Source organism: Salmo salar, chromosome ssa14 (genome assembly GCF_905237065.1).
Source record: "Salmo salar chromosome ssa14, Ssal_v3.1, whole genome shotgun sequence".
In the NCBI taxonomy this organism is placed as follows: Eukaryota; Metazoa; Chordata; class Actinopteri; order Salmoniformes; family Salmonidae; genus Salmo; species Salmo salar.
In genome coordinates, this window is record NC_059455.1 from 68,482,439 (window position 1) to 68,500,579 (window position 18,141).

Here is an 18,141-nt window from a genome sequence, read left to right on the forward strand (position 1 = left end):
CTATAACTGCCTTTGAAGTGAGGGATCTAACATTACGTAGCCTTATTTTGAGATGTGAGGTATCACAATCTCTGTCAATAATGGCAGGGATGGAGGAGGTCTTTAAACTAGTGAGATTGCTAAGGCGAACACCGCCATCTTTAATTTTGCCCAACCTAGGTCGGGGCACAGACACGGTCTCAATGGGGATAGCTGAGCTGACTACACTGGCTGTGCTAGTGGCAGACTCCACTAAGCTGGCAGGCTGGCTAACAGCCTGCTGCCTGGCCTGCACCCTATTTCATTGTGGAGCTAGAGGAGTTAGAGCTCTGTCTATGTTCGTAGATAAGATGAGAGCACCCCTCCAGCTAGGATGGAGTCCGTCACTCCTCAACAGGCCAGGCTTGGTCCTGTTTGTGGGTGAGTCCCAGAAAGAGGGCAAATTATCTACAAATTCTATCTTTTGGGAGGGGCAGAAAACAGTTTTCAACCAGCGATTGAGTTGTGAGACTCTGCTATAGAGCTCATCACTCCCCCTAACTGGGAGGGGGCCAGAGACAATTAATCGATGCCGACACATCTTTCTAGCTGATTTACACGCTGAAGGTATGTTGCGCTTGGTGACCTCTGACTGTTTCATCCTAACATCGTTGGTGCCGACGTGGATAACAATATCTCTATACTCGCCAGTTTTAGCTTTAGCCAGCACTGTCTTTAGATTAGTCTTAACGTCGGTAGCCCTGCCCCCTGGTAAACAGTGTATGATCGCTGGATGATTCGTTTTAAGTCTAATACTGCGGGTAATGGAGTCGCCAATGACTAGGGTTTTCAATTTGTCAGAGCTAATGGTGGGAGGCTTCGGCGTCTCAGACCCCATAACAGGAGGAGTAGAGACCAGAGAAGTCTCGGCCTCTGACTCCGACTTGCTTAATGGGGAGAACCGATTGAAAGTTTCTGTCGGCTGAATAAGCGACACCAGTTGAGCATTCCTACAGCGTTTCCCTCCAGAAGCCATGATAAAGTTGTCCGGCTGCGGGGACCGTGCGAGGGGGTTTATACTAACGTTACTATCTGTACTTACTGGTGGCACAGACGCTGTTTCATCCTTTCCTACACTGAAATTGCCATTGCCTAACGATTGCGTCTGAAGCTGGGCTTGCAGCACAGCTATCCTCGCTGTAAGGCATGCGTTTGTTTACAGTGCCAGATAGCAAGTGAATGAAATCCTCTTTCCTTCTTAATGCGTTTGAGCCAATCAGATGTGTTGTGACAAGGTAGGGGTGGTATACAGAAGATAGCCATATTTGGTCAAATACCAAGTCTATATTATGGTAAGAACAGCTCAAATAAGCAAAGAGAAACAACAGTCCAACAGTCATTTAAGACATGAAGGTCAGTCAATTCGGAAAATGTCAAGAACTTTGAAAGTTTCTTCAAGTGCAGTCGCAAAAACCATCAAGCGCTATGATGAAACTGGCTCTCATGAGGACTGCCACAGGAGATGAAGACCCAGAGTTACCTCTGCTGCAGAGGATATGTTTGTTAGAGTTAACTGCACCTCAGATTGCAGCCCAAATAAATACTTTACAGAGTTCAAGTAACAGACACATCTCAACATCAACTGTTCAGAGATGACTGCATGAATCAGGCCTTCATGGTCGAATTGCTGCAAAGAAACCACTACTAAAGGACACCAATAAGAAGAAGAAACTTGGAGGAGGTGTGATGGTGTGGGGGTGCTTTGCTGGTGACACTGTCTGAGATTTATTTAGAATTCAAGGCACACTTAAGCAGCATGGCTACCACAGCATTCTGCAGCGATACGCCATCCCATCTGGTTTGCGCTTAGTGTGACTATTATTTATTTTTTAACAGGACAATGACCCAACATTCCTCCAGGCTGTGTAACGGCTATTTGGAGTGCTAAATCAGATGACCTAGCCTCCGCAATCACCCGACCTCAACCCAATAGAGATGGTTAGGATGAGTTGGACCACAGAGTGAAGGAAAAGCAGCCAACAAGTGCTCAGCATATGTGGGAACTACTTCAAGACTGTTGGAAAACCATTCCAGGTGAAGCTGGTTGAGAGAATGCCAAGAGTGTGCAAAGCTGCCATCAAGGCAAAGGGTGGCTACTTTGAAGAATCTAAAATATATTTTTATTTGAACACTTTTTTGGTTACTACATGATTTCATATGTGTTATTTCATAGTTGTGGTATCTTCACTATTATTCTACAATGTAGAAAATAGTAAAAAGAAAGAAAAACCCTTGAATGAGTTTGTGTGTCCAAACTTTTGACTGGTACTGTAGATATTAAATTGTGTTAGATATTTCTGAGCGTAAGGTGCCAGGTCGGACAATCTTGACTTCCTTTGATGTTTAGATGTGCTGGCTGTAATCACCCTCATGAGTCAAACCAATTCATAAAATGTTTACTTAATACTGATTTGCAAAGCCTTTATTACATTTGTCAAACTGTGTGATGAAGAAACAAGTACTGTATTGCAGTTGAAAATAAGTTAGTTAATAGTTAATCAAGAGAGGAAATAACAAAACTCAAATAAATATTTTAATCTACCTTATTATACATTCAATAAATAACTGATAACCGCTTTAGTCAGTGGACAGCACAGCTTGAAACCACATAAAGTACATAGCTAATAAATACATAAACATACATACTGTTCAGCTCAGCTGTAACTTTGATTAACAATCAGATGTATAATATAAAAAATTGTACAATGTGCAAAAAACTTGCGGATTATTAAGCCCATTATGAATTTTCTTATCATGATAAAAAAAATAGATGCAAGCACCCAATGAAGTCTCTTGATTAGCAGATATAGATAGATAATTGGCTGTTCTTGTGATGACAGTTGCCCACTGATGTTAGTGTTGTCACCTCAGAAGAGTCCGTTTCTGGTGGTGTACTGTACATTGTAAGATCTGCGTCTGTGCCAGCGTCTCCGTACAGCTGCACAGCAGCCACATAGCATACACTGCAAAAGAAAGATGGGGAAACATGATTCACATGCTAAAATATCATTGCAGAAAATAAACAGCTTATTTGATGAAATACTATGTAAACTATTTTCATAGTATACATGTGAACACAGGCCTATACGTACACATAGCAGGATCCACAGGGGTACCAGAATGATAGCGATGCCACAAGGAATGATAATGGCCAAAGCCCAGCCAGGAAAACCTCCAACACTTGTGGTATTGAAAGGAGTAGTCAGCAAAAGGGTAGGAAGTGGTGTGGTGCTGGTAGGTGTTGTTGGGGCAACAGTGGTGGTCAGAAGACCTAGAATATTAATAAAATAACATTTTAGAGGGATTATAAACTTGTAAAATGTCATAACATAGATATAAAAGTGTTTTCGGAATTGAGTATTTTTCACATTACATGGTGTTTGATAACTCACTGTCATAAAAAAAACATAGAAATGACAACCGTATGGTAACAAAAGCAGCATACCTGAGACTTTTAAGACATCCTGTAGAAAACCACTAGGGTGGCTGACATCTTCCTCCTTGTATACATACGTCACGTTTGCCCTGATTTCAGTGCCATAAGCACTGTGAATGTAAAAATGGATTATGTGTGAGAGTTAAATATGGTCCCTTCTTCCTGTTTAACTGTACAAGCAGCAGCTAAATGAAATCTTCAGAAATTCTAAAGAGTGCAGTTGAGAAAGATGGGTTGGTTCAAGGTTATGACGTTGTACTTACATGAAGTCGGCGTTGGGAAATTGAAACTGTTTGCCGTCTGGTTCACTGAGAAGTTCACGAAGCTAAAAGGGGAAAACATCAAGTTGTCAATTACTATCGTGACCTGAACATGACCATGGATGTATCTTAGGTATACAAGTACAGTATCTTACTAGTGTGTTAATTGAAAGCTGTATCTGGATGTAGGTCTCATTGGTGAATGTGAGTCTATTACTTAGAGACTCCAGGGTTACATTGGTTATTTTGAAACCAAGGTTGATGGCAAATGAAGTATCAGTAAGTTCTGTGAGCACACAAAAAGAAGGTCACTATAGCAACAGATCAAATGAACTGCTACAATTTAGGAGATTCAACAACATTAAAAAACATTCAAGAAGTATTTAGATTGCAGGAGCAGTTGAATGTGTACTTATTAAAAAATTATGTTATAGAGTGGAGATAAATGTGTTCATGAAGCCTAATTTCTTAAACTCACTGATATAAGTTGCATTATGGAAGGTGGTTTGAGTGGTCTTGGATTGAAGAGACAATTGCTGCTTGACGGCACCAAGGACAGCATCCTCAGTGGGGACTGGTGTTTTGAGCTGGAATATCAGTTCAACAAAAACCACGGCTGTGCCAAATCTAAGAGGAAATAATAATACATGGAAAATTACATTTCCTACAGAAAATGTGTGTACTTTCTAGCTTGTCTTAAAGTATTCATGGTTGTAAAATAAGTCATAGTATTGGCAGTCACTGCAGTAGTAATGGTAGTGACTGGTTATAATTGGAAAAAGTAGGTAGATGGAAAGATTGATTGATGGATAGGATAGGATAGGATAGCCTGAACATATGAAAGTTGGTTCGGTCTCTCTAGCTTGAACGGTTCAAGAGTTAATATTATTTTTGCTGGGTTATTATATGCTAATTTATACTCATTTAAATTGTTTTAGTTTAGAAAGTTTAGAAAATGTTAAAATAATTTGAAAAAGTATGTCTTAAATCTAGTGGTCTTGCCTTCAGCAAGCACATTAATAATAATGGATTGGATTTATATTGCGCCTTTTGACCGATTGATGTACTCAAAGAGCTTTCCTAAAGAAAGGTTGACATTTTGGATGCTTTTATTAAAAACATCAGTAGTTAACGACACAAGCATGGATATACATGGTTCATTGTTGCAAAGGTTCCTTGATTGACAAAGTGTTAATTCAATTGTATGAAATCATTATAATAAATGATCTTGCTTACCTAGTTGTTGATGTCACTGAAGTCAAAAGGGTAGGAAGTGGTGTGTTGCTGATAGTTGTTGTTGGGGCAACAGTGGCGGTCAGGAGACCTAGAATAGAAATGAAAATACATTTTAGAGGGATTATAAACTTGTAATATGTCACATAACATAGATATATAAGTGTTTTCGAGATTGAGTATTATACACATTACATGGTGTTTGATAACTCACTGTCATAAAAAAACATAGAAATGACAACCGTATGGTAACAAAAGCAGCATACCTGAGACTTTTAAGACATCCTGTAGAAAACCACTAGGGTGGCTGACATCTTCCTCCTTGTATACATACGTCACGTTTGCCCTGATTTCAGTGCCATAAGCACTGTGAATGTAAAAATGGATTATGTGTGAGAGTTAAATATGGTCCCTTCTTCCTGTTTAACTGTACAAGCAGCAGCTAAATGAAATCTTCAGAAATTCTAAAGAGTGCAGTTGAGAAAGATGGGTTGGTTCAAGGTTATGACGTTGTACTTACATGAAGTCGGCGTTGGGAAATTGAAACTGTTTGCCGTCTGGTTCACTGAGAAGTTCACGAAGCTAAAAGGGGAAAACATCAAGTTGTCAATTACTATCGTGACCTGAACATGACCATGGATGTATCTTAGGTATACAAGTACAGTATCTTACTAGTGTGTTAATTGAAAGCTGTATCTGGATGTAGGTCTCATTGGTGAATGTGAGTCTATTACTTAGAGACTCCAGGGTTACATTGGTTATTTTGAAACCAAGGTTGATGGCAAATGAAGTATCAGTAAGTTCTGTGAGCACACAAAAAGAAGGTCACTATAGCAACAGATCAAATGAACTGCTACAATTTAGGAGATTCAACAACATTAAAAAACATTCAAGAAGTATTTAGATTGCAGGAGCAGTTGAATGTGTACTTATTAAAAAATTATGTTATAGAGTGGAGATAAATGTGTTCATGAAGCCTAATTTCTTAAACTCACTGATATAAGTTGCATTATGGAAGGTGGTTTGAGTGGTCTTGGATTGAAGAGACAATTGCTGCTTGACGGCACCAAGGACAGCATCCTCAGTGGGGACTGGTGTTTTGAGCTGGAATATCAGTTCAACAAAAACCACGGCTGTGCCAAATCTAAGAGAAAATAATAATACATGGAAAATTACATTTCCTACAGAAAATGTGTGTACTTTCTAGCTTGTCTTAAAGTATTCATGGTTGTAAAATAAGTCATAGTATTGGCAGTCACTGCAGTAGTAATGGTAGTGACTGGTTATAATTGGAAAAAGTAGGTAGATGGAAAGATTGATTGATGGATAGGATAGGATAGCCTGAACATATGAAAGTTGGTTCGGTCTCTCTAGCTTGAACGGTTCAAGAGTTAATATTATTTTTGCTGGGTTATTATATGCTAATTTATACTAATTTAAATTGTTTTAGTTTAGAAAGTTTAGAAAATGTTAAAATAATTTGAAAAAGTATGTCTTAAATCTAGTGGTCTTGCCTTCAGCAAGCACATTAATAATAATGGATTGGATTTATATTGCGCCTTTTGACCGATTGATGTACTCAAAGAGCTTTCCTAAAGAAAGGTTGACATTTTGGATGCTTTTATTAAAAACATCAGTAGTTAACGACACAAGCATGGATATACATGGTTCATTGTTGCAAAGGTTCCTTGATTGACAAAGTGTTAATTCAATTGTATGAAATCATTATAATAAATGATCTTGCTTACCTAGTTGTTGATGTCACTGAAGTCAAAAGGGTAGGAAGTGGTGTGTTGCTGATAGTTGTTGTTGGGGCAACAGTGGCGGTCAGGAGACCTAGAATAGAAATGAAAATACATTTTAGAGGGATTATAAACTTGTAATATGTCACATAACATAGATATATAAGTGTTTTCGAGATTGAGTATTATACACATTACATGGTGTTTGATAACTCACTGTCATAAAAAAAACATAGAAATGACAACCGTATGGTAACAAAAGCAGCATACCTGAGACTTTTAAGACTTCCTGTAGAAAACTACTAGGCTGGTTGACATCTTCCTCTTTGTATACATACGTCACGTTTGCCGTGATTTCAGTGCCATCGTCACTGTGGATGTAAAAATGGGTTTTGTGTGAGAGTTAAACATGTTCCCTTCATCCTGTTTAGCTGTACCAAGCTAAATGAAATCTGCAGAAATTCTAAAGAGTGCAGTTGAGAAAGATGGGTTGGTTCAAGGTTATGACATTGTACTTACATGAAGTTGGCGTTGGGAAATTTAAACTGTTTGCCATCTGGTTCACTGAGAACCTTATGGAGCTAAAAGGGGACAAAACATCAAGTTGTCAATTACTATCATGACCTGAACATGACCATGGATGTATCTTATGTATAGAAGTACAGTATCTTACTAGTATGTTAATTGAATCCTGTATCTGGGTTTCGGTCTCATTGGTGAGTGTGAGTCTATTACTTAGAGACTCCTGGGTTACATTGGTTATTTTGAAACCAAGGACGATGGCAAATGAAGTATCTGTAAGTTCTGTGAGCACACAAAAACATTGTCACTATAGCAACAAATCAACTGAACTGCTACAATTTGGGAGTTTCAACAACATTAAAAAACATTCAAGAAGTATTTAGATAGCAGGAGCAGTTGCATGTTTACTTATTAAGAAATGATTTTATAGACAGGAAATTAATGTCTTCACGAAGCCTAATTTGTTGAACTCACTGATATAAGTTGCATTCTGGTAGGTGGTTTGAGTGGTCGGGAATTGAGGAGACAGTTGCTTCTTGACGGCACCAAGGACATCATCCTCAGTGGGGACTGGTGATTTGACCTTGAATATCAGTTCAACCAAAACCCCCACTGTGCCGAATCTAGGAGAAAATAATAATACATGGAAAATTACATTTCCTACAGAAAATGTGTGTACTTTCTAGCTTGTCTTAAAGTATTCATGGTTGTAAAATAAGTCATAGTATTGGCAGTCACTGCAGTAGTAATGGTAGTGACTGGTTATAATTGGAAAAAGTAGGTAGATGGAAAGATTGATTGATGGATAGGATAGGATAGCCTGAACATATGAAAGTTGGTTCGGTCTCTCTAGCTTGAACGGTTCAAGAGTTAATATTATTTTTGCTGGCTTATTATATGCTAATTTATACTCATTTAAATTGTTTTAGTTTAGAAAGTTTAGAAAATGTTAAAATAATTTGAAAAAGTATGTCTTAAATCTAGTGGTCTTGCCTTCAGCAAGCACATTAATAATAATGGATTGGATTTATATTGCGCCTTTTGACCGATTGATGTACTCAATGAGCTTTCCTAAAGAAAGGTTGACATTTTGGATGCTTTTATTAAAAACATCAGTAGTTAACAACACAAGCATGGATATACATGGTTCATTGTTGCAAAGGTTCCTTGATTGACAAAGTGTTAATTCAATTGTATGAAATAATTATAATAAATGATCTTGCTTACCTAGTTGTTGATGTCACTGAAGTCAAAAGGGTAGGAAGTGGTGTGTTGCTGATAGTTGTTGTTGGGGCAACAGTGGCGGTCAGGAGACCTAGAATAGAAATGAAAATACATTTTAGAGGGATTATAAACTTGTAATATGTCACATAACATAGATATATAAGTGTTTTCGAGATTGAATATTATACACATTACATGGTGTTTGATAACTCACTGTCATAAAAAAAACATAGAAATGACAACCGTATGGTAACAAAAGCAGCATACCTGAGACTTTTAAGACTTCCTGTAGAAAACTACTAGGCTGGTTGACATCTTCCTCTTTGTATACATACGTCACGTTTGCCGTGATTTCAGTGCCATCGTCACTGTGGATGTAAAAATGGGTTTTGTGTGAGAGTTAAACATGTTCCCTTCATCCTGTTTAGCTGTACCAAGCTAAATGAAATCTGCAGAAATTCTAAAGAGTGCAGTTGAGAAAGATGGGTTGGTTCAAGGTTATGACATTGTACTTACATGAAGTTGGCGTTGGGAAATTTAAACTGTTTGCCATCTGGTTCACTGAGAACCTTATGGAGCTAAAAGGGGACAAAACATCAAGTTGTCAATTACTATCATGACCTGAACATGACCATGGATGTATCTTATGTATAGAAGTACAGTATCTTACTAGTATGTTAATTGAATCCTGTATCTGGGTTTCGGTCTCATTGGTGAGTGTGAGTCTATTACTTAGAGACTCCTGGGTTACATTGGTTATTTTGAAACCAAGGACGATGGCAAATGAAGTATCTGTAAGTTCTGTGAGCACACAAAAACATTGTCACTATAGCAACAAATCAACTGAACTGCTACAATTTAGGAGTTTCAACAACATTAAAAAACATTCAAGAAGTATTTAGATAGCAGTTGCATGTTTACTTATTAAGAAATTATTTTATAGACAGGAAATTAATGTCTTCACGAAGCCTAATTTGTTGAACTCACTGATATAAGTTGCATTCTGGTAGGTGGTTTGAGTGGTCGGGAATTGAGGAGACAGTTGCTTCTTGACGGCACCAAGGACATCATCCTCAGTGGGGACTGGTGTTTTCACCTTGAATATCAGTTCAACCAAAACCCCCACTGTGCTGAATCTAAGAGAAAATAATAATACATGGAAAATTACATTTCCTACAGAAAATGTGTGTACTTGCTAGCTTGTCTTAAAGTATTCATGGTTGTAAAATAAGTCATAGTATTGGCAGTCACTGCAGTAGTAATGGTAGTGACTGGTTATAATTGGAAAAAGTAGGTAGATGGAAAGATTGATTGATGGATAGGATAGGATAGGATAGCCTGAACATATGAAAGTTGGTTCGGTCTCTCTAGCTTGAACGGTTCAAGAGTTAATATTATTTTTGCTGGGTTATTATATGCTAATTTATACTCATTTAAATTGTTTTAGTTTAGAAAGTTTAGAAAATGTTAAAATAATTTGAAAAAGTATGTCTTAAATCTAGTGGTCTTGCCTTCAGCAAGCACATTAATAATAATGGATTGGATTTATATTGCGCCTTTTGACCGATTGATGTACTCAAAGAGCTTTCCTAAAGAAAGGTTGACATTTTGGATGCTTTTATTAAAAACATCAGTAGTTAACGACACAAGCATGGATATACATGGTTCATTGTTGCAACGGTTCCTTGATTGACAAAGTGTTAATTCAATTGTATGAAATAATTATAATAAATGATCTTGCTTACCTAGTTGTTGATGTCACTGAAGTCAAAAGGGTAGGAAGTGGTTTGTTGCTGATAGTTGTTGTTGGGGCAACAGTGGCGGTCAGGAGACCTAGAATAGAAATGAAAATACATTTTAGAGGGATTATAAACTTGTAATATGTCACATAACATAGATATATAAGTGTTTTCGAGATTGAGTATTATACACATTACATGGTGTTTGATAACTCACTGTCATAAAAAAAACATAGAAATGACAACCGTATGGTAACAAAAGCAGCATACCTGAGACTTTTAAGACTTCCTGTAGAAAACTACTAGGCTGGTTGACATCTTCCTCTTTGTATACATACGTCACGTTTGCCGTGATTTCAGTGCCATCGTCACTGTGGATGTAAAAATGGGTTTTGTGTGAGAGTTAAACATGTTCCCTTCATCCTGTTTAGCTGTACCAAGCTAAATGAAATCTGCAGAAATTCTAAAGAGTGCAGTTGAGAAAGATGGGTTGGTTCAAGGTTATGACATTGTACTTACATGAAGTTGGCGTTGGGAAATTTAAACTGTTTGCCATCTGGTTCACTGAGAACCTTATGGAGCTAAAAGGGGACAAAACATCAAGTTGTCAATTACTATCATGACCTGAACATGACCATGGATGTATCTTATGTATAGAAGTACAGTATCTTACTAGTATGTTAATTGAATCCTGTATCTGGGTTTCGGTCTCATTGGTGAGTGTGAGTCTATTACTTAGAGACTCCTGGGTTACATTGGTTATTTTGAAACCAAGGACGATGGCAAATGAAGTATCTGTAAGTTCTGTGAGCACACAAAAACATTGTCACTATAGCAACAAATCAACTGAACTGCTACAATTTAGGAGTTTCAACAACATTAAAAAACATTCAAGAAGTATTTAGATAGCAGTTGCATGTTTACTTATTAAGAAATTATTTTATAGACAGGAAATTAATGTCTTCACGAAGCCTAATTTGTTGAACTCACTGATATAAGTTGCATTCTGGTAGGTGGTTTGAGTGGTCGGGAATTGAGGAGACAGTTGCTTCTTGACGGCACCAAGGACATCATCCTCAGTGGGGACTGGTGTTTTCACCTTGAATATCAGTTCAACCAAAACCCCCACTGTGCTGAATCTAAGAGAAAATAATAATACATGGAAAATTACATTTCCTACAGAAAATGTGTGTACTTGCTAGCTTGTCTTAAAGTATTCATGGTTGTAAAATAAGTCATAGTATTGGCAGTCACTGCAGTAGTAATGGTAGTGACTGGTTATAATTGGAAAAAGTAGGTAGATGGAAAGATTGATTGATGGATAGGATAGGATAGGATAGCCTGAACATATGAAAGTTGGTTCGGTCTCTCTAGCTTGAACGGTTCAAGAGTTAATATTATTTTTGCTGGGTTATTATATGCTAATTTATACTCATTTAAATTGTTTTAGTTTAGAAAGTTTAGAAAATGTTAAAATAATTTGAAAAAGTATGTCTTAAATCTAGTGGTCTTGCCTTCAGCAAGCACATTAATAATAATGGATTGGATTTATATTGCGCCTTTTGACCGATTGATGTACTCAAAGAGCTTTCCTAAAGAAAGGTTGACATTTTGGATGCTTTTATTAAAAACATCAGTAGTTAACGACACAAGCATGGATATACATGGTTCATTGTTGCAAAGGTTCCTTGATTGACAAAGTGTTAATTCAATTGTATGAAATAATTATAATAAATGATCTTGCTTACCTAGTTGTTGATGTCACTGAAGTCAAAAGGGTAGGAAGTGGTGTGTTGCTGATAGTTGTTGTTGGGGCAACAGTGGCGGTCAGGAGACCTAGAATAGAAATGAAAATACATTTTAGAGGGATTATAAACTTGTAATATGTCACATAACATAGATATATAAGTGTTTTCGAGATTGAGTATTATACACATTACATGGTGTTTGATAACTCACTGTCATAAAAAAAACATAGAAATGACAACCGTATGGTAACAAAAGCAGCATACCTGAGACTTTTAAGACTTCCTGTAGAAAACTACTAGGCTGGTTGACATCTTCCTCTTTGTATACATACGTCACGTTTGCCGTGATTTCAGTGCCATCGTCACTGTGGATGTAAAAATGGGTTTTGTGTGAGAGTTAAACATGTTCCCTTCATCCTGTTTAGCTGTACCAAGCTAAATGAAATCTGCAGAAATTCTAAAGAGTGCAGTTGAGAAAGATGGGTTGGTTCAAGGTTATGACATTGTACTTACATGAAGTTGGCGTTGGGAAATTTAAACTGTTTGCCATCTGGTTCACTGAGAACCTTATGGAGCTAAAAGGGGACAAAACATCAAGTTGTCAATTACTATCATGACCTGAACATGACCATGGATGTATCTTATGTATAGAAGTACAGTATCTTACTAGTATGTTAATTGAATCCTGTATCTGGGTTTCGGTCTCATTGGTGAGTGTGAGTCTATTACTTAGAGACTCCTGGGTTACATTGGTTATTTTGAAACCAAGGACGATGGCAAATGAAGTATCTGTAAGTTCTGTGAGCACACAAAAACATTGTCACTATAGCAACAAATCAACTGAACTGCTACAATTTAGGAGTTTCAACAACATTAAAAAACATTCAAGAAGTATTTAGATAGCAGGAGCAGTTGCATGTTTACTTATTAAGAAATTATTTTATAGACAGGAAATTAATGTCTTCACGAAGCCTAATTTGTTGAACTCACTGATATAAGTTGCATTCTGGTAGGTGGTTTGAGTGGTCGGGAATTGAGGAGACAGTTGCTTCTTGACGGCACCAAGGACATCATCCTCAGTGGGGACTGGTGATTTGACCTTGAATATCAGTTCAACAAAAACCCCCACTGTGCCGAATCTAAGAGAAAATAATAATACATGGAAAATTACATTTCCTACAGAAAATGTGTGTACTTGCTAGCTTGTCTTAAAGTATTCATGGTTGTAAAATAAGTCATAGTATTGGCAGTCACTGCAGTAGTAATGGTAGTGACTGGTTATAATTGGAAAAAGTAGGTAGATGGAAAGATTGATTGATGGATAGGATAGGATAGGATAGCCTGAATATATGAAAGTTGGTTCGGTCTCTCTAGCTTGAACGGTTCAAGAGTTAATATTATTTTTGCTGGGTTATTATATGCTAATTTATACTCATTTAAATTGTTTTAGTTTAGAAAGTTTAGAAAATGTTAAAATAATTTGAAAAAGTATGTCTTAAATCTAGTGGTCTTGCCTTCAGCAAGCACATTAATAATAATGGATTGGATTTATATTGCGCCTTTTGACCGATTGATGTACTCAAAGAGCTTTCCTAAAGAAAGGTTGACATTTTGGATGCTTTTATTAAAAACATCAGTAGTTAACGACACAAGCATGGATATACATGGTTCATTGTTGCAAAGGTTCCTTGATTGACAAAGTGTTAATTCAATTGTATGAAATCATTATAATAAATGATCTTGCTTACCTAGTTGTTGATGTCACTGAAGTCAAAAGGGTAGGAAGTGGTGTGTTGCTGATAGTTGTTGTTGGGGCAACAGTGGCGGTCAGGAGACCTAGAATAGAAATGAAAATACATTTTAGAGGGATTATAAACTTGTAATATGTCACATAACATAGATATATAAGTGTTTTCGAGATTGAGTATTATACACATTACATGGTGTTTGATAACTCACTGTCATAAAAAAAACATAGAAATGACAACCGTATGGTAACAAAAGCAGCATACCTGAGACTTTTAAGACTTCCTGTAGAAAACTACTAGGCTGGTTGACATCTTCCTCTTTGTATACATACGTCACGTTTGCTGTGATTTCAGTGCCATCGTCACTGTGGATGTAAAAATGGGTTTTGTGTGAGAGTTAAACATGTTCCCTTCATCCTGTTTAGCTGTACCAAGCTAAATGAAATCTGCAGAAATTCTAAAGAGTGCAGTTGAGAAAGATGGGTTGGTTCAAGGTTATGACATTGTACTTACATGAAGTTGGCGCTGGGAAATTGAAACTGGTTGCCGTCTGGTTCACTGAGAACCTTATGGAGCTAAAAGGGGACAAAACATCAAGTTGTCAATTACTATCATGACCTGAACATGACCATGGATGTATCTTATGTATAGAAGTACAGTATCTTACTAGTATGTTAATTGAATCCTGTATCTGGGTTTCGGTCTCATTGGTGAGTGTGAGTCTATTACTTAGAGACTCCTGGGTTACATTGGTTATTTTGAAACCAAGGACGATGGCAAATGAAGTATCTGTAAGTTCTGTGAGCACACAAAAACATTGTCACTATAGCAACAAATCAACTGAACTGCTACAATTTAGGAGTTTCAACAACATTAAAAAACATTCAAGAAGTATTTAGATAGCAGGAGCAGTTGCATGTTTACTTATTAAGAAATTATTTTATAGACAGGAAATTAATGTCTTCACGAAGCCTAATTTGTTGAACTCACTGATATAAGTTGCATTCTGGTAGGTGGTTTGAGTGGTCGGGAATTGAGGAGACAGTTGCTTCTTGACGGCACCAAGGACATCATCCTCAGTGGGGACTGGTGATTTGACCTTGAATATCAGTTCAACAAAAACCCCCACTGTGCCGAATCTAAGAGAAAATAATAATACATGGAAAATTACATTTCCTACAGAAAATGTGTGTACTTGCTAGCTTGTCTTAAAGTATTCATGGTTGTAAAATAAGTCATAGTATTGGCAGTCACTGCAGTAGTAATGGTAGTGACTGGTTATAATTGGAAAAAGTAGGTAGATGGAAAGATTGATTGATGGATAGGATAGGATAGGATAGCCTGAACATATGAAAGTTGGTTCGGTCTCTCTAGCTTGAACGGTTCAAGAGTTAATATTATTTTTGCTGGGTTATTATATGCTAATTTATACTCATTTAAATTGTTTTAGTTTAGAAAGTTTAGAAAATGTTAAAATAATTTGAAAAAGTATGTCTTAAATCTAGTGGTCTTGCCTTCAGCAAGCACATTAATAATAATGGATTGGATTTATATTGCGCCTTTTGACCGATTGATGTACTCAAAGAGCTTTCCTAAAGAAAGGTTGACATTTTGGATGCTTTTATTAAAAACATCAGTAGTTAACGACACAAGCATGGATATACATGGTTCATTGTTGCAAAGGTTCCTTGATTGACAAAGTGTTAATTCAATTGTATGAAATCATTATAATAAATGATCTTGCTTACCTAGTTGTTGATGTCACTGAAGTCAAAAGGGTAGGAAGTGGTGTGTTGCTGATAGTTGTTGTTGGGGCAACAGTGGCGGTCAGGAGACCTAGAATAGAAATGAAAATACATTTTAGAGGGATTATAAACTTGTAATATGTCACATAACATAGATATATAAGTGTTTTCGAGATTGAGTATTATACACATTACATGGTGTTTGATAACTCACTGTCATAAAAAAAACATAGAAATGACAACCGTATGGTAACAAAAGCAGCATACCTGAGACTTTTAAGACTTCCTGTAGAAAACTACTAGGCTGGTTGACATCTTCCTCTTTGTATACATACGTCACGTTTGCTGTGATTTCAGTGCCATCGTCACTGTGGATGTAAAAATGGGTTTTGTGTGAGAGTTAAACATGTTCCCTTCATCCTGTTTAGCTGTACCAAGCTAAATGAAATCTGCAGAAATTCTAAAGAGTGCAGTTGAGAAAGATGGGTTGGTTCAAGGTTATGACATTGTACTTACATGAAGTTGGCGCTGGGAAATTGAAACTGGTTGCCGTCTGGTTCACTGAGAACCTTATGGAGCTAAAAGGGGACAAAACATCAAGTTGTCAATTACTATCATGACCTGAACATGACCATGGATGTATCTTATGTATAGAAGTACAGTATCTTACTAGTATGTTAATTGAATCCTGTATCTGGGTTTCGGTCTCATTGGTGAGTGTGAGTCTATTACTTAGAGACTCCTGGGTTACATTGGTTATTTTGAAACCAAGGACGATGGCAAATGAAGTATCTGTAAGTTCTGTGAGCACACAAAAACATTGTCACTATAGCAACAAATCAACTGAACTGCTACAATTTAGGAGTTTCAACAACATTAAAAAACATTCAAGAAGTATTTAGATAGCAGGAGCAGTTGCATGTTTACTTATTAAGAAATTATTTTATAGACAGGAAATTAATGTCTTCACGAAGCCTAATTTGTTGAACTCACTGATATAAGTTGCATTCTGGTAGGTGGTTTGAGTGGTCGGGAATTGAGGAGACAGTTGCTTCTTGACGGCACCAAGGACATCATCCTCAGTGGGGACTGGTGATTTGACCTTGAATATCAGTTCAACAAAAACCCCCACTGTGCCGAATCTAAGAGAAAATAATAATACATGGAAAATTACATTTCCTACAGAAAATGTGTGTACTTGCTAGCTTGTCTTAAAGTATTCATGGTTGTAAAATAAGTCATAGTATTGGCAGTCACTGCAGTAGTAATGGTAGTGACTGGTTATAATTGGAAAAAGTAGGTAGATGGAAAGATTGATTGATGGATAGGATAGGATAGGATAGCCTGAACATATGAAAGTTGGTTCGGTCTCTCTAGCTTGAACGGTTCAAGAGTTAATATTATTTTTGCTGGGTTATTATATGCTAATTTATACTCATTTAAATTGTTTTAGTTTAGAAAGTTTAGAAAATGTTAAAATAATTTGAAAAAGTATGTCTTAAATCTAGTGGTCTTGCCTTCAGCAAGTACATTAATAATAATGGATTGGATTTATATTGCGCCTTTTGACCGATTGATGTACTCAAAGAGCTTTCCTAAAGAAAGGTTGACATTTTGGATGCTTTTATTAAAAACATCAGTAGTTAACGACACAAGCATGGATATACATGGTTCATTGTTGCAAAGGTTCCTTGATTGACAAAGTGTTAATTCAATTGTATGAAATCATTATAATAAATGATCTTGCTTACCTAGTTGTTGATGTCACTGAAGTCAAAAGGGTAGGAAGTGGTGTGTTGCTGATAGTTGTTGTTGGGGCAACAGTGGCGGTCAGGAGACCTAGAATAGAAATGAAAATACATTTTAGAGGGATTATAAACTTGTAATATGTCACATAACATAGATATATAAGTGTTTTCGAGATTGAGTATTATACACATTACATGGTGTTTGATAACTCACTGTCATAAAAAAACATAGAAATGACAACCGTATGGTAACAAAAGCAGCATACCTGAGACTTTTAAGACTTCCTGTAGAAAACTACTAGGCTGGTTGACATCTTCCTCTTTGTATACATACGTCACGTTTGCTGTGATTTCAGTGCCATCGTCACTGTGGATGTAAAAATGGGTTTTGTGTGAGAGTTAAACATGTTCCCTTCATCCTGTTTAGCTGTACCAAGCTAAATGAAATCTGCAGAAATTCTAAAGAGTGCAGTTGAGAAAGATGGGTTGGTTCAAGGTTATGACATTGTACTTACATGAAGTTGGCGCTGGGAAATTGAAACTGGTTGCCGTCTGGTTCACTGAGAACCTTATGGAGCTAAAAGGGGACAAAACATCAAGTTGTCAATTACTATCATGACCTGAACATGACCATGGATGTATCTTATGTATAGAAGTACAGTATCTTACTAGTATGTTAATTGAATCCTGTATCTGGGTTTCGGTCTCATTGGTGAGTGTGAGTCTATTACTTAGAGACTCCTGGGTTACATTGGTTATTTTGAAACCAAGGACGATGGCAAATGAAGTATCTGTAAGTTCTGTGAGCACACAAAAACATTGTCACTATAGCAACAAATCAACTGAACTGCTACAATTTAGGAGTTTCAACAACATTAAAAAACATTCAAGAAGTATTTAGATAGCAGGAGCAGTTGCATGTTTACTTATTAAGAAATTATTTTATAGACAGGAAATTAATGTCTTCACGAAGCCTAA

The 18,141-nt window shown here is 36.8% G+C and overlaps 1 protein-coding gene across 1 annotated transcript in view; it reads right to left on the bottom strand.

Moving 5' to 3' along the window:
* Nucleotides 1-18,141, bottom strand: part of LOC106569855 (mucin-17) — a 173,989-nt gene that overhangs the window by 130,977 nt on the left and 24,871 nt on the right. The window contains exons 16-54 of the mRNA XM_045694730.1: nucleotides 17,833-17,963; nucleotides 17,679-17,740; nucleotides 17,430-17,530; nucleotides 17,167-17,254; nucleotides 16,409-16,557; nucleotides 16,086-16,216; nucleotides 15,932-15,993; nucleotides 15,683-15,783; nucleotides 15,419-15,506; nucleotides 14,661-14,809; nucleotides 14,338-14,468; nucleotides 14,184-14,245; nucleotides 13,935-14,035; nucleotides 13,671-13,758; nucleotides 12,913-13,061; nucleotides 12,590-12,720; nucleotides 12,436-12,497; nucleotides 12,187-12,287; nucleotides 11,923-12,010; nucleotides 11,165-11,313; nucleotides 10,848-10,978; nucleotides 10,694-10,755; nucleotides 10,445-10,545; nucleotides 10,181-10,268; nucleotides 9,423-9,571; nucleotides 9,106-9,236; nucleotides 8,952-9,013; nucleotides 8,703-8,803; nucleotides 8,439-8,526; nucleotides 7,686-7,834; nucleotides 7,363-7,493; nucleotides 7,209-7,270; nucleotides 6,960-7,060; nucleotides 6,696-6,783; nucleotides 5,943-6,091; nucleotides 5,620-5,750; nucleotides 5,468-5,529; nucleotides 5,214-5,314; nucleotides 4,951-5,038 (exon numbers count right to left, since the gene is read on the bottom strand). Of these exons, the coding sequence (XP_045550686.1) occupies nucleotides 4,951-5,038; nucleotides 5,214-5,314; nucleotides 5,468-5,529; nucleotides 5,620-5,750; nucleotides 5,943-6,091; nucleotides 6,696-6,783; nucleotides 6,960-7,060; nucleotides 7,209-7,270; nucleotides 7,363-7,493; nucleotides 7,686-7,834; nucleotides 8,439-8,526; nucleotides 8,703-8,803; nucleotides 8,952-9,013; nucleotides 9,106-9,236; nucleotides 9,423-9,571; nucleotides 10,181-10,268; nucleotides 10,445-10,545; nucleotides 10,694-10,755; nucleotides 10,848-10,978; nucleotides 11,165-11,313; nucleotides 11,923-12,010; nucleotides 12,187-12,287; nucleotides 12,436-12,497; nucleotides 12,590-12,720; nucleotides 12,913-13,061; nucleotides 13,671-13,758; nucleotides 13,935-14,035; nucleotides 14,184-14,245; nucleotides 14,338-14,468; nucleotides 14,661-14,809; nucleotides 15,419-15,506; nucleotides 15,683-15,783; nucleotides 15,932-15,993; nucleotides 16,086-16,216; nucleotides 16,409-16,557; nucleotides 17,167-17,254; nucleotides 17,430-17,530; nucleotides 17,679-17,740; nucleotides 17,833-17,963 (4,099 nt within the window). The remainder of the gene's footprint in view (nucleotides 1-4,950; nucleotides 5,039-5,213; nucleotides 5,315-5,467; nucleotides 5,530-5,619; nucleotides 5,751-5,942; nucleotides 6,092-6,695; nucleotides 6,784-6,959; nucleotides 7,061-7,208; nucleotides 7,271-7,362; nucleotides 7,494-7,685; nucleotides 7,835-8,438; nucleotides 8,527-8,702; nucleotides 8,804-8,951; nucleotides 9,014-9,105; nucleotides 9,237-9,422; nucleotides 9,572-10,180; nucleotides 10,269-10,444; nucleotides 10,546-10,693; nucleotides 10,756-10,847; nucleotides 10,979-11,164; nucleotides 11,314-11,922; nucleotides 12,011-12,186; nucleotides 12,288-12,435; nucleotides 12,498-12,589; nucleotides 12,721-12,912; nucleotides 13,062-13,670; nucleotides 13,759-13,934; nucleotides 14,036-14,183; nucleotides 14,246-14,337; nucleotides 14,469-14,660; nucleotides 14,810-15,418; nucleotides 15,507-15,682; nucleotides 15,784-15,931; nucleotides 15,994-16,085; nucleotides 16,217-16,408; nucleotides 16,558-17,166; nucleotides 17,255-17,429; nucleotides 17,531-17,678; nucleotides 17,741-17,832; nucleotides 17,964-18,141) is intronic.